General features: G+C 53.5%; 1 protein-coding gene across 1 annotated transcript in view; it reads left to right on the top strand.

Annotated features, from left to right (window-relative positions):
• Positions 1-27,635, top strand: part of LOC116937238 (RPE-retinal G protein-coupled receptor) — a 66,424-nt gene that overhangs the window by 4,531 nt on the left and 34,258 nt on the right. The window contains exons 3-4 of the mRNA XM_076058209.1: positions 7,398-7,519; positions 24,835-24,988. Of these exons, the coding sequence (XP_075914324.1) occupies positions 7,398-7,519; positions 24,835-24,988 (276 nt within the window). The remainder of the gene's footprint in view (positions 1-7,397; positions 7,520-24,834; positions 24,989-27,635) is intronic.

The following is a 27,635-nucleotide window of genomic DNA, read 5'->3' on the forward strand; positions in this document are numbered from 1 at the left end:
AGAGAGAGGGGGTAGAGAGAGAGGGGGTAGAGAGAGAGGGGTAGAGAGAGAGGGGGTAGAGAGAGAGAGGGGGTAGAGAGAGGGGGTAGAGAGAGGGAAGGGGTAAGGAGAGCGGAGTGAGAAATCTAGTGTTAAATATTTCATTTAAAAAAGTGAGGGGGGTGGGGGTTTACATAAAGCAAAGCATTGAACAAGAACCAAAAAAAAACCGAATTGATGAACGGAGCAGAGTGCCGACTACAATGACCGAGCATCTTCTTGTCTCCTCTGATCGTTAAACAGAAGAGAGAGAAACACGGGGAGAGTTAGAGAGAGGGGAAGAGAGAGAGACACACGGAGAGACACGAGGAGAGAGACATGGGGAGAGTAAGAGAGAGGGGGAGAGAGAGAGACACGGGGAGAGAGAGACACGGGGAGAGAGATACACGGGGAGAGAGAGACACGGGGAGAGAGATACACGGGGAGAGTTAGAGAGAGGGGAAGAGAGAGAGAGAGACACGGAGAGACACGAGGAGAGAGACACGGGGATCGAGATTCACAGGGAGAGAGATACACGGGGAGAGAGATACACGGGGAGAGAGATACACAGGGAGAGTTAGAGAGAGGGGGAGAGAGAGAGACACGAGGAGAGAGACGTGGCGATCGAGATTCACAGGGAGAGAGATTCACAGGGAGAGAGACACACGGGGAGAGAGAGACACCGGGAGAGAGAACCACGGGGAGAGTTAGAGAGAGCGGGAGAGAGAGAGACACGAGGAGAGAGACACGGGGATCGAGATTCACGGGGAGAGAGATACACGGGGAGAGATATACACGGGGAGAGAGATACACAGGGAGAGAGAGACACGGGGAGAGAGATTCACAGGGAGAGAGATTCACGGGGAGAGTTAGAGAGAGGGGGAGAGAGAGACACGGGGAGAGAGATTCACAGGGAGAGAGATTCACGGGGAGAGAGATTCACAGGGAGAGAGATACACGGGGAGAGAGATACACGGGGAGAGTTAGAGAGAGGGGGAGAGAGAGAGACACGAGGAGAGACACGAGGAGAGAGACACGGGGAGAGAGATACACGGGGAGAGAGATACACGGGGAGAGAGAGAGAGAGACATGGCAGAGGGAGGCGATTTGCCATTCTGACACATTGCCTGATGAAGCTGGTTGTTGTAATCACCAGAGAAATGTTCAGTAAGTCAAATTGTAAATGTCGTGGGTTAACTGTCCAACACACAACCGGTTAGTACGGAAGTAGCCACTAGCTGGCACGTTTTGTTTAAGTGACAAACATTACGAATTGGTCGTGTTGGGTGGTGGTAGGTTATTGACACATTTATATTTACACAATCTAACCAAAATAAATCGATAATCACCACCCCAACCCCAACCACTATCACAACCCCTATCACTACCCCAACCCCGATCACTACCCCTATCACTATCACTACCCCAACCCCGATGACAACCCCTATAACTACCCCTATCACTACCCCTATCACTACCTCTATCACTACCCCTATCACTACCCCAACCCCTATCACTACCCCAACCCCAACCACTACCCCATCCCCTATCACTACCCCAACCCCTATCACTACCCCAACCCCTATCACTACCACAACCCCCATCACTACCGCTATCACTATCCCTATCACTACCCCTATCACTACCCCATCCCCTATCACTACCCCAACGACTACCCCAACCCCAACCACTACCCCAACCCCTATAACTACCCCATCCCCTATCACTACCCCAACCACTACCCCAACCCCAACCACTACCCCAACCCCTATCACTACCCCAACCCCTATCACTACCCCAACCCCTATCACTACCCCAACCCCTATCACTACCCCAACCCCCATCACTACCCCAACCCCTATCACTACCCCAACCCCTATCACTACCCCAACCCCCATCACTACTCCAACCCCTATCACTACTCGAACCCCTATCACTACCCCAACCCCTATCACTACCCCAACCCCTATCACTACCCCTATCACAACCCCAACTCCTATCACAACCCCAACCCCAACCACTACCCCAACCCCTATCACTACCCCAACCCCTATCACTACCCCAACCCCTATCACTACCCCATCCCCTATCACTACCCCAACCCCTATCACTACCCCAACCCCCATCACTACCCCAACCCCTATCACTACCCCAACCCCTATCACTACCCCAACCCCTGTCACTACCCCAACCCCTATCACTACCCCAACCCCTATCACTACCCCTATCACAACCCCAACTCCTATCACAACCCCAACCACTACCCCAACCCCTATCACTACCCCAACCCCTATCTCTACCCCTACCCCCATCACTACCCCAACCCCTATCACTACCCCAACCCCTATCACTACCCCCATCACTACCCCAACCCCTATCACTACCCCAACCCCTTTCACTACCCCAACCCCTATCACTACCCCAACCCCTATCACTACCCGAACCCCTATCACTACCCCTACCCCCATCACTACCCCAACCCCTATCACTACCCCAACCCCTATCACTACCCCCATCACTACCCCAACCCCTATCACTACCCCTACCCCCATCACTACCCCAACCCTTATCACTACCCCAACCCCTATCACTACTCCCATCACTACCCCAAGCCCTATCACTACCCCTACCCCCATCACTACCCCAACCCCCATCACTACCCCAACCCCTATCACTACCCCATGGCAGCCAACACTCGGCCCACTCTTTTTGTTGAGTGAGAAAGCAAGATGAAATCCGTCAACGCGCCAAACGAACATCAATCGCCGTCGATCTCCCGTGCCTCCACAACAGCAACAACAACAACACCAACAGCAACAACAACAACAACAACGTCGCTGCTAATCCACGCCAGTGTGCCTCCTCTTCAGGTTCCAAACAATGACAACGCCAGATTGGCCACGGCAGCAGGGCAGCCACAACGGGAATGTCGACCTCTCGGGCGAAGTACGCGCGCACGAGTACCTCGCCAACGTGACGAATGCCCACGTTGTTGTTGATGTTCTGAAGCTCCGATGCAAGCCCATGCCTTGGACTCCAGTCGCAATCCCACGCCCAGGGACGCACAAGCTAACGGCTGTAGGCGCCTGCCCATATGCGCGAAGAGCTCCGGCCGCAGAGTTCCAGCACCTTCCCGACGACTGAAACAGAAACCACCTACACCACCAGCATCGAGACGGTTTGGAGGCTGCACACCGCCAAAGTGGACGAAGGCTTTAATAAAATAAAGCGCTCCCAAGTGCACCAATCTCAGGCCCATCGGTCGGTGACTTTCACAGCCGTCGCGCTACGTGAAGGGGCTGCCCAAGGAGATGGGGGCTGACGGCGAAGACCCCACAGACCGGATGCCCGCCGACAAATCTGCACGTGGCCTCCGACCCCAAAGCGGCGAGCAACCTTCCATCCTGCCACTGCAGCCCAGACCTCGCCATTGTTTCCAAGGATCGAAGTGGGGGTCACACTTCACGTATCCCGTGAAATGCTCTCCGAGCTTAAGCTGAAGTCAGCATGTGGCCCATCATCGCGCGCATTGGCACCAAGATCCCCGTGATCGTGTCAAAACTACTATCGAGGTGGAACCCCGGTGAAAGCTAACCGGGACCGCTGCAAGGAAGCTGGAGAGAAAACATCGGAATGTTCTCACCATTCTGTTGGCCCTCCTTACTGCAGCCGCCGAGAAGAGTATCCTCCAAGGCTTCTGGAAATATAACGGGCTCCCTCGCTGGACAAAAGGGTCCCAGGACCTGCTCCCACAGTACAATCAGTCGGGCAGTCCACAGGTCGCAGAGTCTTTAGACCCGGCCAGGCTGATGCCAGCTGGTAGATTGAGTGCATTGAAGGCCCCCCCCCCCGATTTCGCACACTCCAGCCGCTGTAACCTGAGACCGAGTGCCGCTAACCCAACAGAGGGTCCCACCCACAACTCTGTAGCCCCCCAAACTAGCGGAGAACACGAAAGAGGACCGCTCGACAAACACGCCAAGCGAGAGATTCGTCATCACGTGTATGTACGAACGTACTCCGTTGGAATTCCGTTCGCACCGTACGTAGCCAACCGTGCTAATCGGCGCGGATGATGTGAGGGAGGGGTCTGGCTGCAAGGCTTGCCGGCAGAGATGGTATCCACCCCCCCCCTCCCCCCCCGCCCCAGAATTTCTCCATCACTTAGGGCCCAGGGGACTCCAATGGCTGGCAGAACTGTACACCAAAAAGCGTGCAAAACCGGGTGCCTCTCAACAGCATGGCAGGAGGCAATGGTCGTTGCTATGCGAGAACCCGGGCAGGCCAAAACCAGCGACCCGGTGAGCGATCGACCGATAGCACTGCTCTGCATGATCTATAATCTCCTGGAACACACCATCCCCTGGGGAATAATCGAATAATCGGTGCCCTCGTTGGAGTCTGTGGTCCCGGAAGAACAAGCGGGATCCTTAGGCCTGGACGCGGAAGCAGCGGCTGCAACGGAGCTTTGCCCCCCCCCCCCCCCCCCCTCCTCCTCTCCCTTGTAGCCTTTGTGGACTCGTCATCAGCCACTGACGCGGTGCTGGATTGAGGGGCTTGGAGATATCGACGCTCGCCTGGGCCACTTCCCTGCCACGCAACGACACGTCCCTGACATCCACGACGCCGAGCAGATTCGGGCCACAGCGTGTCTGTAGTACGGAGGGGGGGGGGTGGAGGCAAATAAATCCAGCCCGTCCCGGCTCCTCGCCAAAGGGATTGCCAGAAGGTTGAATCCTCGCGGCCGATGCTTTTCGTATGCCCTAAGCACGAGCGACGTTCCGCCAGCCGGATCTCTGCAAATGCGTTGTGCATGCGGGGATGACCTTGCCCCAGGCAACGCATGCAGCCACCATCGGCGACATGGGATCCACTCTGACTCAAGCGAGACCTAAACGCCGTGGGCTCATAGCCAAATCCACAGGAAACGACAATCCCTGCGTTTCGGCCTGATAATTTGGAGCGCCAAGCACGCTCTGAAGGCGGCCTCCCGCGGCAAAGACAACTCTGGGCAACGCGCGCCCCCCGCTCCGTCCTCTCTAGGAGAATGAAGCTGGGCCGTGCGTGTAAAACTTCCACTGGCCACCCGGACAAAGGTGGGCGCCGAGACCAAAGCAAGGGCCGAACCTGGTCCAGAAAGTGGCAAGTACAAGCTGGGGCACAGCAGTACCCTCGGTGCTCGATGGCGCCTCGTGTGTGCTGTAGCCGAGCACTGTGCACCAGCATAGATAAGGGAGCAGCTCCACTCGACTTGATGTCAAACCGAACGCCACAATGCAGTGGTGTGTATCGCTGGAACCCCCCCCCCCCCAAGTCGACCCCGACACCCTGGCTGCCCGTGCTGTCATAAATCTCTCACCGCCACCAGCCACCAGCCACCGCCGCCACCAGCACCAGCACCACCAGCACCACCCACCACCACCCACCACCACTACTACCACCTCCACCACCACCTCCACCACCGCCACCGCCACCCACCACCCACCACCCACCACCACCACCCAGCACCACCACCACCCACCACCACCACCCACCACCACCGAACACCCACCACCACCACCACCACCCACCACCACCACCACCCACCACCACCACTACTACTACCACCTCCACCACCGCCACCGCCACCCACCACCCACCACCACCCACCACCACTACTACTGCCACCACCACCTCCTCCACCACCCCCACCACCACCACAACCACCACCACCATCCATCCGCCACGACGCTGCAACCCTCTGGGAAGTTTTGCGAATGGAGCAAAAAGGCCGCCTTCCCACTCACCAGGACCTCAATAAAGTCCCTCTTCATCGCTTGAAGTGACACCGCAAAGCCCTTTTGGACCCCGTGCGCTTAAGCTTCAACGATGAACGTTCAAAACCCCTGATGAAGCCTGGAGAGCGGAATGGAGTTCAAAAGAACTCGCAAACAAAAACACGACGTTGTTGTGAAAGACCCCTCGCAGAAGATCCCCGGGGTTTGATCTTCCACGAAGCTCCCCTGGTCCACCCTAAACCGCATCCACCGCTGCAGATTGCGGACACCTGATGCACAAATGGAACATTTTAAAAGCTCCAGTAGCGTGCGGCTGTGGTCATCCAGAGCAGACCGCACGACGAAATGCCCCGATCCACAAATACGAATGAGACATCGCAGCGATACACTCCGCTGGCTCCCGACACGGTGATCTAGCTTGACCACCTGAATGTGAAATTGTAGTTGTGGCTCTGTAATTAAAACGGCCATAGGGAAGAAGATCTCACCTCTCGATTAAACAGTCGTTTTGAGTTCTGGGTGATCACAATCGCTCACTGGAGAGTTTGACGTTGTCCAAAGTGATGAGAAATAGTGATGAGAGAAAATATGATGCAAGCAAGTGATGCAGATAAAGTGGAGGGATATTGTTCGAATAACATTCACGTATTTAATAGCTCTCCGTGTCTTTAAACCTCTCCCCAATGTTCAGATCTCTTTCCCCGTGCCCCTCTCTCTCCCCATCTCCCTGCGTACCCGGGTCTCCCCAGCCACTGGCCGTGTCTCTCTCCCCACATCTATCTCTACCCGTGTCTCTCTCTCCCCGTGTCTCTCTCTCCCCGTGTCTCTCTCTCCCCGTGTCTCTCTCTCCCCGTGTCTCTCTCTACCCGTGTCTCTCTCTCTCCCCGTGTCTCTCTCTCTCCGTGTCTCTCTCTCCCCATATCTCTCTCCCCGTGTCTCTCTCCCCGTGTCTCTCTCTCCCCGTGTCTCTCTCTCTCCCCGTGTCTCTCTCCCCGTGTCTCTCTCTCCCCGTGGCTCTCTATACCCGTGTCTCTCTCTGCCCGTGTCTCTCTCTCCCCGTGTCTCTCTCTCCCCGTGTCTCTCTCTCCCCGTGTCTCTCTCCCCGTGCCTCTCTCTCCCCGTGTCTCTCTCTCCCCGTCGCTCTCTCTCCCCGTGTCTCTCTCTCCCCGTGTCTCCATGTCTCTCTCCCCGTGCCTCTCTCTCCCCGTGCCTCTCTCTCCCCGTGTCTCTCTCTCTCCCCGTGTCTCTCTCTCTCTCTCCCCGTGTCTCCATGTCTCTCCCCGTGTCTCTCTCCCCGTGTCTCTCTCTCTCTCCCCCCGTGTCTCCATGTCTCTCCCCGTGTCTCTCTCCCCGTGTCTCTCTCTCTCTCCCCGTGTCTCTTTCTCTCTCTCCCCGTGTCTCTCTCTCTGTCCCCGTGTCTCTCTCTCTCCCCCCGTGTCTCCATGTCTCTCCCCGTGTCTCTCTGTCTTCGTGTCTCTCTCTCTCCCCGTGTCTCTCTCTCCCCGTGTCTCCATGTCTCTCCCCCCGTGTCTCTCTCTGTCCCCGTGTCTCTCTCTCTCTCCCCCCGTGTCTCCATGTCTCTCTCTGTGCGTCTCTCCCCAGCTACTGGCCATACGGGCCCGAGGGTTGCCAGCTGCACGGATTCCATGGCTTCGTGACGGCACTCGCGAGCATCAGCACCATGGCAGCAATCGCCTGGGACCGCCACAGCACCCACTGCTGCCGTAATGCCCGCTCAGTCGCTCACCCATCCAGCCATCCGCTCACCCGCTCAGTCGCTCACTCATACAGCCATCTGCTCGCCCGCTCAGTCGCTCACTCATCCAGCCATCCGCTCACCCGCTCAGTCGCTCACTCATCCGGCCATCTGCTCACTCGCTCAGTCGCTCACTCATCCAGCCATCCGCTCACCCGCTCAGTCGCTCACTCATCCGGCCATCTGCTCACTCGCTCAGTCGCTCACCCATCCAGCCATCCGTTCACCCTCTCAGTCGCTCACTCATTCAGCCATCCGCTCAGTCGCTCACTCATCCAGCCATCCGCTCGCCCGCTCAGTCGCTCACTCATCCGGCCATCCGCTCACCCGCTCAGTCGCTCACTCATCCAGCCATCTGCTCACCCACTCAGTCGCTCACTCGTCCAGCCATCTGCTCACCCGCTCAGTCGCTCACTCATCCAGCCATCCGCTCACCCGCTCAGTCGCTCACTCATCCGGCCATCCGCTCACCCGCTCAGTCGCTCACTCATCCGGCCATCCGCTCACCCGCTCAGTCGCTCACTCATCCGGCCATCCGCTCACCCGCTCAGTCGCTCACTCATCCAGCCATCCGCTGACCCGCTCAGTCGCTCACTCATCCAGCCATCTGCTCACCCGCTCAGTCGCTCACTCATCCAGCCATCCGCTCACCCGCTCAGTCGCTCACTCATCCAGCCATCCGCTCACCCGCTCAGTCGCTCACTCATCCAGCCATCCCTTCACCAGCTCAGTCGCTCACTCATCCAGCCATCTGCTCACCCGCTCAGTCGCTCACTCATCCAGCCATCCGCTCACCCGCTCAGTCGCTCACTCATCCAGCCATCCGCTCGCCCGCTCAGTCGCTCACTCATCCGGCCATCTGCTCACCCGCTCAGTCGCTCACTCATCCAGCCATCCGCTCACCCGCTCAGTCGCTCACTCATCCAGCCATCCGCCACTTGCCGCTCAGTCGCTCACTCATCCAGCCATCTGCTGACCTGCTCAGTCGCTCACTCATCCAGCCATCTGCTGACCAGCTCAGTCGCTCACTCATCCAGCCATCCGCTCACCCGCTCAGTCGCTCACTCGTCCAGCCATTCGCTCACCCGTTCAGTCGCTCACTCATCCAGCCATCCGCTCACCCGCTCAGTCGCTCACTCATCCAGCCATCCGCTCACCCGCTCAGTCGCTCACTCATCCAGCCATCCGCTCACCCGCTCAGTCGCTCACTCATCCAGCCATCCGCTCACCCACTCTGTCGCTCACTCATCCGGCCATCTGCTCACCCGCTCAGTCGCTCACTCGTCCAGCCATCCGCTCACCCGCTCAGTCGCTCACTCCTCCAGGCATCCGCTCACCCGCTCAGTCGCTCACTCATCCAGCCATCCGCTCACCCGCTCAGTCGCTCACTCATCCAGCCATCCGCTCACCCGCTCAGTCGCTCACCCGCTTGCTCATCCAGTCACTTGATCGCCCACCCAGCCACTCACCCACTCACTCAGCCACTCACCCACTCACTCACCCACTTACGTACCCACCCCCTCGCCTACTCACTCGCTCGCCTACTCACCCATTCACTCGCGTACCCACTCGCTCACTCATTCAATCGCCCGCCCACTTGGTCACCCACCCACCCACTTGCTCACCCACCCACTTGCTCACCCACCCACTCACTTGCTCGCCCACCCACTTGCTCACCCACCCACTTGCTCACCCACCCACTCACGCACTCGCAGACTTGCTTACTAATTTAATCTCGCCAATTCTCTCTCTTGAGTCTGAGTCTCTCTCACTCTGAGTCTCTCGACGCTTGAGACTCTCTTTCAATTTCTCTGTGCCTTAGACTATCTCTCTGTCTCTCTGTATCCATCCCTCTCTCTGACTCTCTCTCTCTCTCTCTGAGTCTTTCTCTCTCTGAGTCTCTCTATCTCTCTCTCTCTCGACCCTCTCTCTCTCTCAGTCTCTCTCTCTCTCTGACTCCTATTTCTGACTCTCTATGTGTGAAGGTGCCCAGACCCGCTGGTCCACCGCCATGTGCTTCTGTTCCTGGTCGTGCCTTAGCTCTCAGAGTCTCTCTGAGTCTCCCTCTGAGTCTATCTGAGTCTCTCTCTCTCTCTGAGTATATACAAGTTTCTCTGTCCCTCTGAGTCTATCTGAGTCTCTCTCTCTCTCTGAGTATATACAAGTTTCTCTGTCCCTCTGAGTCTATCTGAGTCTCTCTCTCTCTCTCTGAGTAAATACAAGTTTCTCTGTCCCTCTGAGTCTATCTGAGTCTCTCTCTGAGTATATACAAGTTTCTCTGTCCCTCTGAGTCTATCTGAGTCTCTCTCTCTCTGAGTATATACAAGTTTCTCTGTCTCTCTGAGTCTATCTGAGTCTCTCTCTCTCTCTCTGAGTATATACAAGTTTCTCTGTCTCTCTGAGTCTATCTGAGTCTCTCTCTCTCTCTCTGAGTATATACAAGTTTCTCTGTCCCTCTGAGTCTATCTGAGTCTCTCTCTGAGTATATACAAGTTTCTCTGTCCCTCTGAGTCTATCTGAGTCTCTCTCTCTCTGAGTATATACAAGTTTCTCTGTCTCTCTGAGTCTATCTGAGTCTCTCTCTCTCTCTCTGAGTATATACAAGTTTCTCTGTCTCTCTGAGTCTATCTGAGTCTCTCTCTCTCTCTCTGAGTATATACAAGTTTCTCCGTCTCTCTGAGTCTTTTTGAGTCTCTCTCTCTCTCTGAGTTTCTGTCAATCCCTCTCTCCGTGTCTGAGTCTGTCTCTTGCCCTTACTCTGTCTGACTTTCTACCTCTCTCTGTGCACGCTGGGAAGTGGGCGTGTCCTCGTGCATGCTCCCTGCTACCTGCCCAAATGGGCCTGGCTTTTCCTCCATCCTAACCCCACCTCGGAGTTAACACACCTTTGGTGGGCAATTTCCCTCTCTCTTTTCATCTCGCAGGTCGAATTGCGTCCGCAAATCTTCCCCCATTCACTGCAAAGCCGCGGCGTTGTTGACTTCTGGGTTTTGCTCCTCTTACAGCTCGAATTTTTTGTTGTTGTTTAAAACCAAAAAAAAATCTATCTTTCGAATCACCTTTGTTTACTCTGGTGCCGTTCATATATATATATATTTGTTAATGGCACAGCACGCTGAGCACGAGGCTCTCACCCGGAAAAGAAAACAAATGTCCTCATCCAGCAGAGGTCCGTGTGGAGGACGGGGCCTGCTCCTGCCGTGAGGACTCTGTGAGCCTGGCGAGAATTCTCGCTGCCTCGCGCATGAACCCGCGCTGTGGTCCTGTTTCTGGCCAAGGGAACGTCGAGGGGGGCAGGGGGGGGAGCGGCTTGCACAGCGAAAGCCTCTGGCCTCCCCCCCCCCCCCCCACCGTTGAAGGTCCTCATCTCCAACGCCCCCCAAAACGTTTACCCGAAAATGCCGGTCTGCGACGAGATATCCCTTGGCCCTTTCGGTAAAGTCACCACGTTGAAGGGAAACAATAAAATAACAAAAAATAAATATATATATAAAAAACAATTTTTAAAAAAAATTCTCACGACGTTTTCGACCGTAGCGCAGACGTTCGTCACGACCGTTTGTGTTGTGGTCGAAACGTCGTGAGAATTTTTTTATTGTTTTATATATATATCTTATTATTTTATTGTTTCCCCTTCAACGTGGTGACTTTACCGAAAGAGCCGAGAATATGAGTCACCGCAAGCGCGGAAGCTTTAAATCAAAACTGCAACGAGATCTCCCGCATCTTTTGATTTAAAGCTTTCGTGACTGCAGTAATTCACATTCTTAGCTCTTTCGGTAAAGTCACCACCACGTTGAAGGGAAAACAATAAAATAATAAAATAAATATATATAAAACAATAAAAAAATTCTCACGACGTTTCGACCACAACACAAACGGTCGTCATCATGGTCGAAACGTCGTGAGAATTTTTGCATTGTTTTATATATATATTTTATTATTGTATTGTTTCCCTTCAACGTGACTTTACCGAAAGAGCCAAGAATATGAATCACCGCAGTCACGAAAGCTTTAAATCAAAACTACAACGAGATCTCCCGCATCTTTTGATTTAAAGCTTTCGTGACTGCAGTAATTCACATTCTTAGCTCTTTCGGTAAAGTCACCACCACGTTGAAGGGAAACAATAAAATAATAAAAATATATATAAAACAATAAAAAAAATTCTCACGACGTTTCGACCATAACACAAACGGTCGTCATCAGGTGTGTCGGTTTTCATAAATTTATTTTAAAACGGTGTATTTATTTATTTATAAAAACCGTCAGCGCCATGCGCAGCGATTTGGCAGTTTATTTAGAAGGACTAGTCCATCTATGTTCTGAAAAGAGGATGGGGGAGACGAATTTTTTTTTTTTACGTATGCAAACCGACACACCTGATGACGACCGTTTGTGTTATGGTCGAAACGTCGTGAGAATTTTTGTATTGTTTTATACATATCTTATTATTTTATTGTTTCCCCTTCAACGTGGTGACTTTACCGAAAGAGCCGAGAATATGAGTCACCGCAGTCGCGGAAGCTTTAAATCAAAACTGCAACGAGATCTCCCGCATCTTTTGATTTAAAGCTTTCGTGACTGCAGTAATTCACATTCTTAGCTCTTTCGGTAAAGTCACCACCACGTTGAAGGGAAACAATAAAATAATAAAAATATATATAAAGCAATAAAAAAATTCTCACGACGTTTCGACCATAACACAAACGGTCGTCATCAGGTGCGTCGGTTTTTCATAAATTTATTTATTTTTAAACGGTGTATTTATTTATTTATAAAAACCGTCAGCACCACGCGCAGCGATTTGGCAGATTATTTAGAAGGACGAGTCCATCTATGTTCTGAAAAGAGGAGGGGGGAGACGAAATTTTTTTTTTTGTATGAAAAACCGACACACCTGATGACGACCGTTTGTGTTATGGTCGAAACGTCGTGATAATTTTTGCATTGTTTTATATATATTTTATTATTATTTTATTGTTTCCCCTTCAACGTGGTGACTTTACCGAAAGAGCCGAGAATATGAATCACCGCAGTCACGAAAGCTTTAAATCAAAACTACAACGAGATCTCCCGCATCTTTTGATTTAAAGCTTTCGTGACTGCAGTAATTCACATTCTTAGCTCTTTCGGTAAAGTCACCACCACGTTGAAGGGAAACAATAAAATAATAAAAATATATATATAAAACAATAAAAAAATTCTCACGACGTTTCGACCATAACACAAACGGTCGTCATCAGGTGTGTCGGTTTATCATAAATTTATTTATTTTTAAACGGTGCATTTATTTATTTATAATTTAAAAAAACGTTAGCGCCACGCGCAGCGATTTGGCAGATTATTTAGAAGGACGAGTCCATCTATGTTCTGAAAAGAGGATGGAGGAGACTAAAATTTCTTTTTTTTACGTATGCAAACCGACACACCTGATGACGACCGTTTGTGTTATGGTCGAAACGTCGTGAGAATTTTTGCATTGTTTTATATATATTTATCTTATGATTATTTTATTGTTTCCCCTTCAACGTGGTGGTGACTTTATCGAAAGAGCCGAGAATATATATATATATATCTCTCTCTCCCGCATAATCGCGTTGCCCTTGGAGGGACGGCAGCAGATGCTGGTGCACCCCGGGTCCTTCCAGCGGCACGCTGGACTGGATGTGACCCTCAAGTGCACGGCGGACGGGCACACATGCACCGTGCGGCGCCGGCGGCCCGGTGGACGGCGACTCCAAACCCTCGGGCTGGAAGCGAGGACGGCTTCGCCGGTGGAGCCGCGAAAAACGCAGCGCCGAACGGAGGCTCCGTTCGCCGCTAGGCCCAAGTGTGCAGTCGACCGCCCGTGGTGAACCGGACGCGCCTGAGGCTGTGAAGGCCGAGGATTGACCACCCCCCCCCCCCCCCCCCCCCACCCAAGCGGACGCTGTCTTAGACATTGCCGGGCGAGTGTGGTCGATGACGGGGCGTGGGGGGGGGTAGGGTGGTAGGTAGGCATGGTGGAAGAGGCCCGGCCAGCGGACACTGCCTCAGCTGCCTCTGGGCGCGTCTGATTGGTTGGTCCCACGGTGCTGGAGGAGGGTGCCAGCCAGCCCGCTTCGCCCGTGGAGGTGGCTCTGGAGCCAACCGGAGCCCCAGGGCCACCCCGGTTCGAATGAGGGCCCCCCTTGTGCCTGAGCCGGCAGAAGAGGAGTCTGCTGAGCCACGGGCCGCAGCGCACGGGGACTCTGATGACCAGTTGGCAGGATTCGATGCCGTGGACAGCGCGAGCGAGTTGAGCCTCTCGCGAATCAATGGCGATCGTGAACGCCCCGCGCCGTGGGCGATCCTAGATTTTTGCTGCGAGTCCGGCCTTCCGGAGCGTGGTGCTAAGAGTTGGAGGCCTTCTTGCCGGGATGTGACCGGCTTCCGGAAGACCTTCCAGAGGCTTCCATTGGGAATCCGCGGGAGTATTGGTTCAGCCGGCAGGAATGCCACCGCCGGAAATCTTTCGTGCAAACGGCGAAGAGGAGGGGATCCTTTCGATTTAAAGCTTTCGTGACTGCAATGATTCATCTTCTTTGGTTCTTTCGGTAAAGTCACGTAGAATGAGAATAAAATAATAAATTGATAAAATAAAATAACACAATAATATTCTCACGACGTTTCGGCCACAACACAAGCGGCCTTCATCAGGTGAAGGGGGCGAGACTGTCTGGTAGGACAGCGCTGTCCTACCAGACAGTCTCGCCCCCTTCACCTGATGAAGGCCGCTTGTGTTGTGGCCGAAACGAGACTGTCTGGTAGGACAGCGCTGTCCTACCAGACAGTCTCGCCCCCTTCACCTGATGAAGGCCGCTTGTGTTGTGGCCGAAACGTCGTGAGAATATTATTGTGTTATTTTATTTTATCAATTTATTATTTTATTCTCATTCTACGTGACTTTACCGAAAGAACCAAAGAAGAGGAGGGGATCCTGGCATTCAGAAGCGATTCCTCTCAGCTACAGCTGACACTCGCTCTCATTGCTTCAGGTGTGAAGGTAGCCAGCCTGAGCTGCGACTGGCTCGTGGCGACAACAGGAGCAGAAGGCAGACGCGACTCTCCTCCAAAAAAAAGGCACCTTGATGCCCACTCAGAAGGGCCAAGGCCGGAATCCTCTAGGTGGCCAGGCCTTCGTTTGCCATACTGAAGAAAACCTCGCTGAAGTGGCAATTAGAGGGCATGGTGTTTAAACGAATCATAATAGGGTTCTTAATTTCAGTCGTCTGCATTCGCCGTCAGCATGCTAAAGCCCTCTGTTGATATGTAAACTCCTTTGTCAAGGCGCTCTGCTCCTCCCACCCGGCTTAAAATGCGCTGCCAAGCTCAGCGGTGTTCATTAGGACGCCGTCTTTCCGACAGCCTGTGTTTCTTCACCTGAGGACGGCTGCCTGCGTTGTGGCCGAAACGTCGTGAGAATTTTATTGTGTTGTATTTTTTTATTATTTTATTGTTTTCCCTTCTTCTACGTGGTGGTGACTTTACCGAAAGAACCAAGAATAATAATTTTATTGTTTTACAATAATTTTATTGTGTTATATTTTTTATTATTTGATTAGTTCCCTTCTACGTGGTGGTGACTTTACCGAAAGAACCAAGAATAATAATTTTATTGTTTTACAATAATTTTATTGTTTTATATTTTTATTATTTTATTGTTTCCCTTCTACGTGGTGGTGACTTTACCGAAAGAACCAAGAATAATAATTTTATTGTTTTACAATAATTTTATTGTTTTATTTTTTTATTATTTGATTATTTCCCTTCTACGTGGTGGTGACTTTACCGAAAGAACCAAGAGTAATAATTTTATTGTTTTACAATAATTTTATTGTTTTATATTTATATTATTTTATTGTTTCCCTTCTACGTGGTGGTGACTTTACCGAAAGAACCAAGAATAATAATTTTATTGTTTCACAATAATTTTATTGTTTATATTTTCATTATTTTATTGTTTCCCTTCTACGTGGTGGTGGTGGTGACTTTGCCGAAAGAACCAAGAGTGTGAATCCCTGCAGTCGCGGAAGCTTTAAATGTCGAAACAGAAGAAGGCTTTTAATAGCGAGTCCTGAGTACCGGGGTAAACTGCTAGCGTCGTTCGGCTTTGGCCAGGCATTTATTTCTAGATTTGAAGCTTTCGTGACTGCAAGGATCCATACTCTTTGGTTCTATTCGGTAAAGTCACGTAGAAACCAACAACAACAACAACAAAAATTCACGACGTTTCGGCCACAACACAAGCGGCCTTCATCAGGTGAAGGGACCAGACTGTCTCGAGAACAGCGCTCCAGCGCCATCCTTCACCTGACGGAGGCCACTTCTGTTGTGGCCGAAACGTCATGAATTTTTTTGTTGTTGTTGTTTTTTACGTGACTTTAACCGAATAGATTCTAGATTTAAAGCTTTCGTGACTGCTAGGATCCATTCTCTTTGGTTCCATTGGGTAAAGGACCAAAGAGTATTTTACCGAATTGAACCAAAGAGCACAGGGATTGATTTCTTACGTGAGGCTCCCGTACACGGGCACTTGCCCGCCGCTCGGCAGCCAGCCCCTTTTCCCCCCCCCCCGTGATGAGGGGAGTCAGACAGCGATGCCTTCTCTCGGGGCACCTCTATGCCCTCCCTATTTGAGCCACACGTTTCTACGCCGCCTGAGACGAACCCTGCCTGGCTTCAGGGCTCCGGGGATACCTGAAGGATGAAGCCGTCAGGGTCCCGTCCATGCGCAGACGACGTGCATCGCGGCCTCAACGGCGCACGGGAGGTGCCTGCACTCTGCCCCGGTGGTGGGAGTGTGCGAGAAGGCCTCTCGTGCCGGTGGCGAACTGGGCCAAGCGTGGGGCCTCTGTGCTTGGGGGCCCCAGTGCGTTTCTCTCTTCCCTCCCAGGAGTGGGTCAGTTGGCAGGCCGACGGTATCGAGCACCTGGGAGTGCGCCTGGGGAAACCGCACGTGCGGCAAAATTGGGCCAGCGCTGACCAAACATTATTTGAGGGTGAGTCGCCGGCGCTGGGGGGCACGCCTCGCTCCGCAGATGTCCTTGAGTGCTCATCGCCGGTAACCTGACAGCGTCTGTGCTGTGGCACAAGACAGGAACCCTCCGAGCCTCCGGGCTGGACGATCGCGAGAGTTAACCGGTCACCCGCTCGCCTTGTATGGCACGGGAAGCACCGGCCCAGGCCCAGGCCCAGGCCCAGGCCCAGGCCCAGGCCCAGGCCCAGGCCCAGGCCCAGGCCCAGGCCCAGGCGCAGGCCCAGGCCCAGGCCCAGGCCCAGGCCCAGGCCCAGGCCCAGGCCCAGGCCCAGGCCCAGGCCCAGGCCCAGGCCCAGGCCCAGGCCCAGGCCCAGGCCCAGGCCCAGGCGCAGGGTTTCTCTGGTGGATGCCCTCTGCCAAGGTTGATTGAGCTTCAGGCTTCTGGCCACGAGGCGGCGGCTGAGGCGAAGGGGGGAGGAGCAGACCCTGGAAGTCGCCGGCCTCTCGGCCTGCTAAGAAAGATGGGAGGGGGGGTCGCCTGGGGTATACGGAAGGGATCTCTTCCTATTCTTAGTTCTTTCCGTAAAGTCACGTTGAAGGGAAACAACATCATAATAATAATAAAATATATATTTCATTATTTTGTTGTTTCCCTTCAACGTGGTGACTTTACCGAAAGAACTGAGAATATGAATTACTAGCAGTCACGAAAGCTTTAGATCAAAAAGGATCTCTTCCTGTTAGATTCTGGGCCTGGTCGACTACAAGCCGCATGGCAGGTTCCCGTCTCGCAGCTTCTTTACCGGAGCCACTTGGACGCCCGGTCGGTGCTTTTTGCACGTAGCGGAGCCCACGCGCGCCCGTGCACGCACAGCCGCACTGTGACCTCGAACATTTCTTGGATGAGTCACAGGCTCGGCAAACGGCCCGCTTCGCATTTCAACCTACGTATGGGTGGCGGCAGTCAGCAACCTCGTTGCCAGCGCCACGAGTGGGGGGTTGGTGGATCGCCAGCGCTCGCTGCCGGGGCCGCGCTCCGAGCGTGCCGGCGAGAAGGCGTCGCGGGGAGCTGCGTTGGAAGCTCGAGGCGCCGGGGTTTCGCTTCTCTCTCTCTCTCTCCCGAGCGTGCGCGCTCGCTCAGCCTCCCGGGAAGACGCTGAGGACAGCAGAGGCTACGCGGGACGTGTCCCCGAAGAGGAGCGCCCCACGAAGGAAGAACCCTGCAAAGTGCCGGGTGGTGGGTGCTGCGTTTTCAGCGCCCGGCGAATCCAAACAGACGTAGAAAATTGAAAAAATGATTTTAGCTGCCTCCTCAATTCAGGCCGCCCGCCTCCCCCGCCGGCCCACTCACTCACCCACCCCCGCGCCCGCACCCCAGTGGCAGCTGGATGTACTGAAACCTCCCTTGTCCAAACGCTGCGATGTCCTCCGCTGGAGGTCTCTCGCACCGGACGGTGCCCTCGGCCACGCGGCTCGGCCAAATCTCCCTCGGCACGCCAGGAGGCCCCTCCGCTGCGTGCTCCGGAGCCAAGGAAGATTCCGGCACACCAATACTTGGGGGTGTCTGTGGCTCAACAAATTGTCCCGGGCTTTCGGTGGTGGGGTGGGGTGGGGGGTGGGGGGTCTATTTTCACGAGACTGGTGGTGGCTTTTTTACACAGACAGCAGATTCACACGTGGGGCGGTGCCTTACCCCCGGGCAAATCAGCGCCGTGGATCTTGCGAACTTCTAGGGCCCGCAGGCAAAGGCGGCGGTGTTGAGGGGCCTGGTCAAGGCACGACCCCCGGCCGGGGCGAGCCCGACCGCCTCAATGCCGGGGGCGCCCAAATGTTGACCTCCGCGCCCGGCGCCGAACGGCATCCTTCGCTGGGCTCATTCTTTTTATTTTTCAACGCGGTGATTCGTCGCGCTTGTGCCCTGGATAACGACGAATTGCTGTGGCGGCGGCGGCGGTGCTGTGGGTGCCGTGGGTGCCGTGGGTGGCGTGGGTGGCGTGGGTGGCGTGGGTGGCGTGGGTGGCGTGGGTGGCGTGGGTGGCGTGGGTGCCGTGGGTGCCGTGGGTGTCGTGGGTGGCGTGGGTGGCGAGGGTGGCCTGGGTGTCGTGGGTGGCGTGGGTGGCGAGGGGGCCGTGGGTGCCGTGGGTGCCGTGGGTGCCGTGGGTGCCGTGGGTGGCGTGGGTGCCGTGGGTGTCGTGGGTGCCGTGGGTGCCGTGGGTGGCCTGGGTGTTGTGGGTGCCGTGGGTGCCTTGGGTGTCAGCGGTGCCGTGGGTGCCGTGGGTGGCGAGGGTGTCGTGGGTGGCGTGGGTGGCGTGGGTGGCGTGGGTGGCGTGGGTGGCGAGGGTGTCGTGGGTGGCGTGGGTGGCCTGGGTGCCGTGGGTGGCGTGGGTGCCGTGGGTGGCCTGGGTGGCGTGGGTGGCCTGGGTGTCGTGGGTGCCGTGGGTGGCCTGGGTGCCGTGGGTGCCGTGGGTGCCGTGGGTGGCCTGGGTGCCGTGGGTGGCCTGGGTGGCGTGGGTGTCGTGGGTGCCGTGGGTGGCGTGGGTGGCGTGGGTGCCGTGGGTGCCGTGGGTGCCGTGGGTGCCTTGGGTGTCAGCGGTGCCGTGGGTGCCGTGGGTGCCATGGGTGGCCTGGGTGCCGTGGGTGGCGTGGGTGCCGTGGGTGGCCTGGGTGCCGTGGGTGGCCGTGGGTGCCTTGGGTGTCAGCGGTGCCGTGGGTGCCGTGGGTGGCGAGGGTGGCGTCTGTTACGTTCGCACGCCAGCCCGCGCCAGACACGGCTTGTATCGAAATCGGAAGCCGTGCTGTCGCTGCTGACGGCAATGGAAATCGGTTGAAAGATCTGTCTCTACAGAACGAGGCGGGGTGGGAAAGGGACGCTGTAAGGTGACACTGGACGGCTGCTCAGCGGTGGGTGCTGTTCCCCGGTGTTCAGAGGCGTGCTCAAGGCGCAGCTAGCGGGGGCTGGAGCACGCCACGTGACACACACACACACACACACGTGACACACACACACACACGTGACACACACACACACACGTGACACACACACACACACGTGACACACACACACACACGTGACACACACACACACGTGACACACACACACACACGTGACACACACACACACACGTGACACACACACACGTGACACACACACACACGTGACACACACACACACGTGACACACACACACACGTGACACACACACACCACGTGACACACACACACCACGTGACACACACACACCACGTGACACACACACACCACGTGACACACACAGACACGTGTCGGTGATGTGTAGAGCGTCTTGTTGGAACGCTGGGGAGCCGGACAAGCCCCTGTCTGTACCGGCGTGGACGGCACCACCCCCTCACGTTTTGAAGCTTTTTGTGACTGCAAGGATTCATCTTCTTCATTGGTTCTTTCGGTAAAGTCGCCACCACGTAGAATGAGAATAAAATAATAAAGTAAAACAATACAATTATCGCGACGTTTCGGCTACTTGTGTTGTGGCCGAAACGTCGTGAGAATTTTATAGTTTTATTTTATTATTTTATTATCATTCTACGTGGTGACTTTACCGAAACGTCGTGAGAATTTTATAGTTTTATTTTATTATTTTATTATCATTCTACGTGGTGACTTTACCGAAACGTCGTGAGAATTTTATTGTGTTATTTTATTGTTTTATTATCACTCTACGTGGTGACTTTACCGAAACGTCGCGAGAATTTTATTGTGTTATTTTATTGTTTTATTATCACTCTACGTGGTGACTTTACCGAAACGTCGTGAGAATTTTATTGTTTTATTTTATTATTTTACTCTCCAATCTACGTGACTTTACCGAAAGAACCAAAGAAGAGTCACCCTCCTCGTGTTCACCTTCTGAAGCGCTCGCTCGTCACCGTGACGTGCGAGATGACCACCACCACCACAACAACCAGCACCACCACCATCACCACCACAACCACAACCACCACCACAACAACCAGCACCACCACCACCATCACCACAACCACCACCACCACAACCAGCACCATCACCACCACAACCACCACCACAACCACCACCACCACCACAACCACCACCACAACCACCACAACCACCACAACCACCACCACCACAACCACCACAACCACCACCACCACAACCACCACCACCACCACCACCACAACCACCACAACCACCACAACCAACACAACAACCACCACCACAACCACCACCACAAACACCACCACCACAACCACCACAACAACCACCACAACCACCACCACAACCACCACAACCACCACCACAACCACCACCACCACAACCACCACAACCACCATTACAACCACCACCACCATAACCACCACAACAACCACCACCACAACCACCACAACCACCACCACAACCACCACCACAACCACCACCACCACAACCACCACCACAACCACCACCACCACAACCACCACAACCACCACAACCACAACCACCACCACAACCACCACCACAACCACCACCACCACAACCACCACCACCAGCACCACAACCACCACCACAACCACCACCATAACCACCGCCACAACCACCACCACAACCACCACAACCACCACAACCACCACCACAACCAACATCACCACAACCACCACCACCAGCACCACAACCACCACCACAACCACCACCACAACCAACATCACCACCACCACAACCACCACCACCACCACAACCACCACCACAACCACCACAACCACCACCACCACCACCACAACCACCACCATAACAACCACCACCACCACAACCACCACCACCATAACAACCACCACCACCACAACCACCACCACCACCACAACCACCACAACCACCACCACAACCACCACAACCACCACAACCACCACCACCACCACCACCATCACAACCACCACAACCACAATCACCACCACCACCACAATCACCACCACGTGACTTTTCTTTCGTGTTATGGGCGGTGCTTTATAGCGCCACAGTGCGTGGATTTGTAGCGTTTGTGTTCGTGTTGCTGGTGACTTTGTGTATTTGTGTTGCTGGTGACTTTGTGTATTTGTGTTGCTGGTGACTTTGTGTATTTGTGTTGCTGGTGACTTTGTGTGTGTTTGTGTTGCTGGTGACTTTGTGTGTATTTGTGTTGCTGGTGACTTTGTGTATTTGTGTTGCTGGTGACTTTGTGTATTTGTGTTGCTGGTGACTTTGTGTATTTGTGTTGCTGGTGACTTTGTGTATCTGTGTTGCTGGTGACTTTGCTATTTGTGTTGCTGGTGACTTTGTGTGTTTGTGTTGCTGGTGACTTTGTGTATTTGTGTTGCTGGTGACTTTGTGTATTTGTGTTGCTGGTGACTTTGTGTATTTGTGTTGCTGGTGACTTTGTGTATTTGTGTTGCTGGTGACTTTGTGTATTTGTGTTGCTGGTGACTTTGTGTGTGTTTGTGTTGCTGGTGACTTTGTGTGTATTTGTGTTGCTGGTGACTTTGTGTATTTGTGTTGCTGGTGACTTTGTGTATTTGTGTTGCTGGTGACTTTGTGTATTTGTGTTGCTGGTGACTTTGTGTATCTGTGTTGCTGGTGACTTTGCTATTTGTGTTGCTGGTGACTTTGTGTGTTTGTGTTGCTGGTGACTTTGTGTATTTGTGTTGCTGGTGACTTTGTGTTGTTTGTGTCGCTGGTGACTTTGTGTGTTGTTTGTGTTGCTGGTGACTTTGTGTATTTGTGTTGCTGGTGACTTTGTGTGTTTGTGTTGCTGGTGACTTTGTGTATTTGTGTTGCTGGTGACTTTGTGTGTGTTTGTGTTGCTGGTGACTTTGTGTGTTTGTGTTGCTGGTGACTTTGTGTATTTGTGTTGCTGGTGACTTTGTGTATTTCTGTTGCTGGTGACTTTGTGTATTTGTGTTGCTGGTGACTTTGTGTATTTGTGTTGCTGGTGACTTTGTGTATTTGTGTTGCTGGTGACTTTGTGTGTGTTTGTGTTGCTGGTGACTTTGTGTGTATTTGTGTTGCTGGTGACTTTGTGTATTTGTGTTGCTGGTGACTTTGTGTATTTGTGTTGCTGGTGACTTTGTGTATTTGTGTTGCTGGTGACTTTGTGTATTTGTGTTGCTGGTGACTTTGTGTATTTGTGTTGCTGGTGACTTTGTGTATTTGTGTTGCTGGTGACTTTGTGTATTTGTGTTGCTGGTGACTTTGTGTGTGTTTGTGTTGCTGGTGACTTTGTGTGTATTTGTGTTGCTGGTGACTTTGTGTATTTGTGTTGCTGGTGACTTTGTGTATTTGTGTTGCTGGTGACTTTGTGTATTTGTGTTGCTGGTGACTTTGTGTATCTGTGTTGCTGGTGACTTTGCTATTTGTGTTGCTGGTGACTTTGTGTGTTTGTGTTGCTGGTGACTTTGTGTATTTGTGTTGCTGGTGACTTTGTGTATTTGTGTTGCTGGTGACTTTGTGTATTTGTGTTGCTGGTGACTTTGTGTATTTGTGTTGCTGGTGACTTTGTGTATTTGTGTTGCTGGTGACTTTGTGTGTGTTTGTGTTGCTGGTGACTTTGTGTGTATTTGTGTTGCTGGTGACTTTGTGTATTTGTGTTGCTGGTGACTTTGTGTATTTGTGTTGCTGGTGACTTTGTGTATTTGTGTTGCTGGTGACTTTGTGTATCTGTGTTGCTGGTGACTTTGCTATTTGTGTTGCTGGTGACTTTGTGTGTTTGTGTTGCTGGTGACTTTGTGTATTTGTGTTGCTGGTGACTTTGTGTTGTTTGTGTCGCTGGTGACTTTGTGTGTTGTTTGTGTTGCTGGTGACTTTGTGTATTTGTGTTGCTGGTGACTTTGTGTGTTTGTGTTGCTGGTGACTTTGTGTATTTGTGTTGCTGGTGACTTTGTGTGTGTTTGTGTTGCTGGTGACTTTGTGTGTTTGTGTTGCTGGTGACTTTGTGTATTTGTGTTGCTGGTGACTTTGTGTATTTGTGTTGCTGGTGACTTTGTGTTTGTGTTGCTGGTGACTTTGTGTATTTGTGTTGCTGGTGACTTTGTGTATTTGTGTTGCTGGTGACTTTGTGTATTTGTGTTGCTGGTGACTTTGTGTATTTGTGTTGCTGGTGACTTTGTGTATTTGTGTTGCTGGTGACTTTGTGTGTGTTTGTGTTGCTGGTGACTTTGTGTGTATTTGTGTTGCTGGTGACTTTGTGTATTTGTGTTGCTGGTGACTTTGTGTATTTGTGTTGCTGGTGACTTTGTGTATTTGTGTTGCTGGTGACTTTGTGTATCTGTGTTGCTGGTGACTTTGCTATTTGTGTTGCTGGTGACTTTGTGTGTTTGTGTTGCTGGTGACTTTGTGTATTTGTGTTGCTGGTGACTTTGTGTTGTTTGTGTCGCTGGTGACTTTGTGTGTTGTTTGTGTTGCTGGTGACTTTGTGTATTTGTGTTGCTGGTGACTTTGTGTGTTTGTGTTGCTGGTGACTTTGTGTATTTGTGTTGCTGGTGACTTTGTGTTGTTTGTGTCGCTGGTGACTTTGTGTGTTGTTTGTGTTGCTGGTGACTTTGTGTATTTGTGTTGCTGGTGACTTTGTGTTGTTTGTGTTGCTGGTGACTTTGTGTATTTGTGTTGCTGGTGACTTTGTGTTGTGTTGCTGGTGACTTTGTGTATTTGTGTTGCTGGTGACTTTGTTATTTGTGTTGCTGGTGACTTTGTGTTGTTTGTGTAGCTGGTGACTTTGTGTATTTGTGTTGCTGGTGACTTTGTGTGTTTGTGTGTTGCCGGTGACTTTGTGCATTGTTTGTGTTGCTGGTGACTTTGTGTGTTTGTGTTGCTGGTGACTTTGTTATTTGTGTTGCTGGTGACTTTGTATATTTGTGTTGCTGGTGACTTTGTGTATTTGTGTTGCTGGTGACTCTGTGTGTTGTTTGTGTTGCTGGTGACTTTGTGTGTTTGTGTCGCTGGTGACTTTGTTATTTGTGTTCGCTGGTGACTTCGTGTGTTGTTCGTGTTGCTGGTGACTTTGTGTATTTGTGTTGCTGGTGACTTTGTGTATTTGTGTTGCTGGTGACTTTGTGTATTTGTGTTGCTGGTGACTTTGTTATTTGTGTTGCTGGTGACTTTGTATATTTGTGTTGCTGGTGACTTTGTGTATTTGTGTTGCTGGTGACTTTGTGCGTTTCATGTCGAAATCGCCCCCGGTGCCGTTTGCTGCTGGCGGCAAATCAAAAGTTGTTTTGAAAGTCTAAAAAGTATCTCTATCTTTCTCTTTTTCTCTCTCTCTCTCTCTCGATTTCTCTCTGTGCATGAAGGAGCGCGGACTCGCTGGTCCACGGCCGTTTGCCTCTGTGCCTGGACGTGGCTCAGCTCCGCGTTCTGGGCGGCGATGCCGCTCGTGGGCTGGGGCCGCTATGACTATGAACCCCTCCACTCATGCTGCACGCTGGACTACTCCCAGGCGGATGGGTGAGTGAGACAGAAAGAGAGAGAGAGAGGTGGGTGGGGAGAGGTGGAGAGACGTGGAGAGAATCCCTACACTCAGGCTGCACGCTGGACTACTCCCAGGCGGATGGGTGAGTGAGACAGAGAAAGAGGGAGAGGGGGAGATGGAGAGACGTGGAGAGACGTGGAGAGAACCCCTACACTCATGCTGCATGCCGGACTACTCCAAGGCGGATGGGAGAGTGAGACAGAAAGAGAGAGACGGGAGAGGTGGAGATGGAGAGACGTGGAGAGAACCCCTCCACTCATGCTGCACGCTGGACTACTCCCAGGCGGATGGGTGAGTGAGACAGAGAGAGAGAGAGAGAGAGGTAGGTGGGGAGAGGTGGAGAGACGTGGAGAGAACCCCTACACTCATGCTGCATGCCGGACTACTCCCAGGCGGATGGGTGAGTGAGACAGAAAGAGAGAGAGAGAGGGAGTGGGGAGAGGTGGAGAGACGTGGAGAGAACCCCTACACTCAGGCTGCACACCGGACTACTCCCAGGCGGATGGGTGAGTGAGACAGAGAGAGAGAGAGAGGGGAGAGGTGGAGAGACGTGAAGAGAACCCCTACACTCATGCTGCACGCTGGACTACTCCCAGGCGGATGGGTGAGTGAGACAGAGAGAGAGAGAGGGGAGAGGTGGAGATGGAGAGACGTGGAGAGAACCCCTACACTCAGGCTGCACGCTGGACTACTCCCAGGCGGATGGGTGAGTGAGACAGAGAGAGGGGGAGAGGGGGCTGGGGAAAGGGGAGACGTGGAGATGGAGAGACGTGGAGAGAACCCCTACACTCAGGCTGCACACCGGACTACTCCCAGGCGGATGGGTGAGTGAGACAGAGAGAGAGAGGAGGGGGGAAAGGGGAGAGGGGGAGATGGTGGGAGGGGAGATGGTGGGAGGGGAGATGGTGGGAGGGGAGATGGTGGGAGGGAGATGGTGAGAGGGGAGATGGGGGAGAGAGGAGAGAGAGGGGTGGGGAGAGATGGAGAGACGTGGAGAGAACCCCTACACTCAGGCTGCACACTGGACTACTCCCAGGCGGATGGGTGAGTGAGACAGAGAGAGAGAGAGGGGGGGGAAAGGGAAGAGGGGGAGATGGTGGGAGGGGAGATGGTGGGAGGGAGATGGTGAGAGGGAGATGGTGAGAGGGGAGATGGTGAGAGGGAGATGTGGGGGAGATGGTGAGAGGGAGATGGTGAGAGGGGAGATGGTGAGAGGGAGATGTGGGGGAGATGGTGAGAGGGAGATGGTGAGAGGGAGATGGTGAGAGGGAGATGGTGAGAGGGAGATGGAGAGAGGGAGATGGGGAGGGGAGATGGTGAGAGGGGAGATGGTGAGAGGGAGATGGTGAGAGGGAGATGGTGAGAGGGAGATGGTGAGGGGGAGATGGTGAGAGGGAGATGGTGAGAGGGAGATGGTGAGAGGGAGATGGTGAGAGGGAGATGGTGAGAGGGGAGATGGTGAGAGGGAGATGGTGAGAGGGAGATGGTGAGAGGGAGATGGTGGGAGGGAGATGGTGAGAGGGAGATGGTGAGAGGGAGATGGTGAGAGGGAGATGGTGAGAGGGAGATGGTGAGAGGGAGATGGTGAGAGGGAGATGGTGATAGGGAGATGGTGAGAGGGAGATGTGGGGGAGATGGTGAGAGGGAGATGGTGAGAGGGAGATGGTGAGAGGGAGATGGTGAGAGGGGAGATGGTGAGAGGGAGATGTGGGGGAGATGGTGAGAGGGAGATGGTGAGAGGGAGATGGTGAGAGGGAGATGGTGAGAGGGAGATGGTGAGAGGGAGATGGTGAGGGGGAGATGGTGAGAGGGAGATGGTGAGAGGGAGATGGTGAGAGGGAGATGGTGAGAGGGAGATGGTGAGAGGGAGATGGTGAGAGGGGAGATGGTGAGAGGGAGATGGTGAGAGGAAGATGGTGAGAGGGAGATGGTGAGAGGGAGATGGTGGGAGGGGAGATGGTGAGAGGGAGATGTGGGGGAGATGGTGAGAGGGAGATGGTGAGAGGGAGATGGTGAGAGGGAGATGGTGAGAGGGGAGATGGTGAGAGGGAGATGTGGGGGAGATGGTGAGAGGGAGATGGTGAGAGGGAGATGGTGAGAGGGAGATGGTGAGAGGGGAGATGGTGAGAGGGGAGATGGTGAGAGGGAGATGGTGAGAGGGAGATGGTGAGAGGGAGATGGTGAGAGGGAGATGGTGAGAGGGAGATGGTGAGAGGGGGATGGTGAAAGGGAGATGGTGAGAGGGGAGATGGTGAGAGGGAGATGGTGAGAGGGGGGAGAGGGAGATGGTGAGAGGGAGATGGTGAGAGGGAGATGGTGAGAGGGGGATGGTGAAAGGGAGATGGTGAGAGGGGAGATGGTGAGAGGGAGATGGTGAGAGGGAGATGGTGAGAGGGAGATGGTGAGAGGGAGATGGTGAGAGGGGAGATGGTGAGAGGGGGATGGTGAGAGGGAGATGGTGGGAGGGGGGAGAGGGAGATGGTGAGAGGGAGATGGTGAGAGGGAGATGGTGAGAGGGAGATGGTGGGAGGGGGGAGAGGGAGATGGTGAGAGGGAGATGGTGAGAGGGGGATGGTGAGAGGGAGATGGTGAGAGGGAGATGGTGGGAGGGAGATTTTGAGA

Source organism: Petromyzon marinus (genome assembly GCF_048934315.1).
Source record: "Petromyzon marinus isolate PM22_M1 ecotype Great Lakes invasive population chromosome 68 unlocalized genomic scaffold, UKy_Petmar_22M1.pri1.0 chr68_unloc.1, whole genome shotgun sequence".
NCBI lineage: Eukaryota > Metazoa > Chordata > Hyperoartia > Petromyzontiformes > Petromyzontidae > Petromyzon > Petromyzon marinus.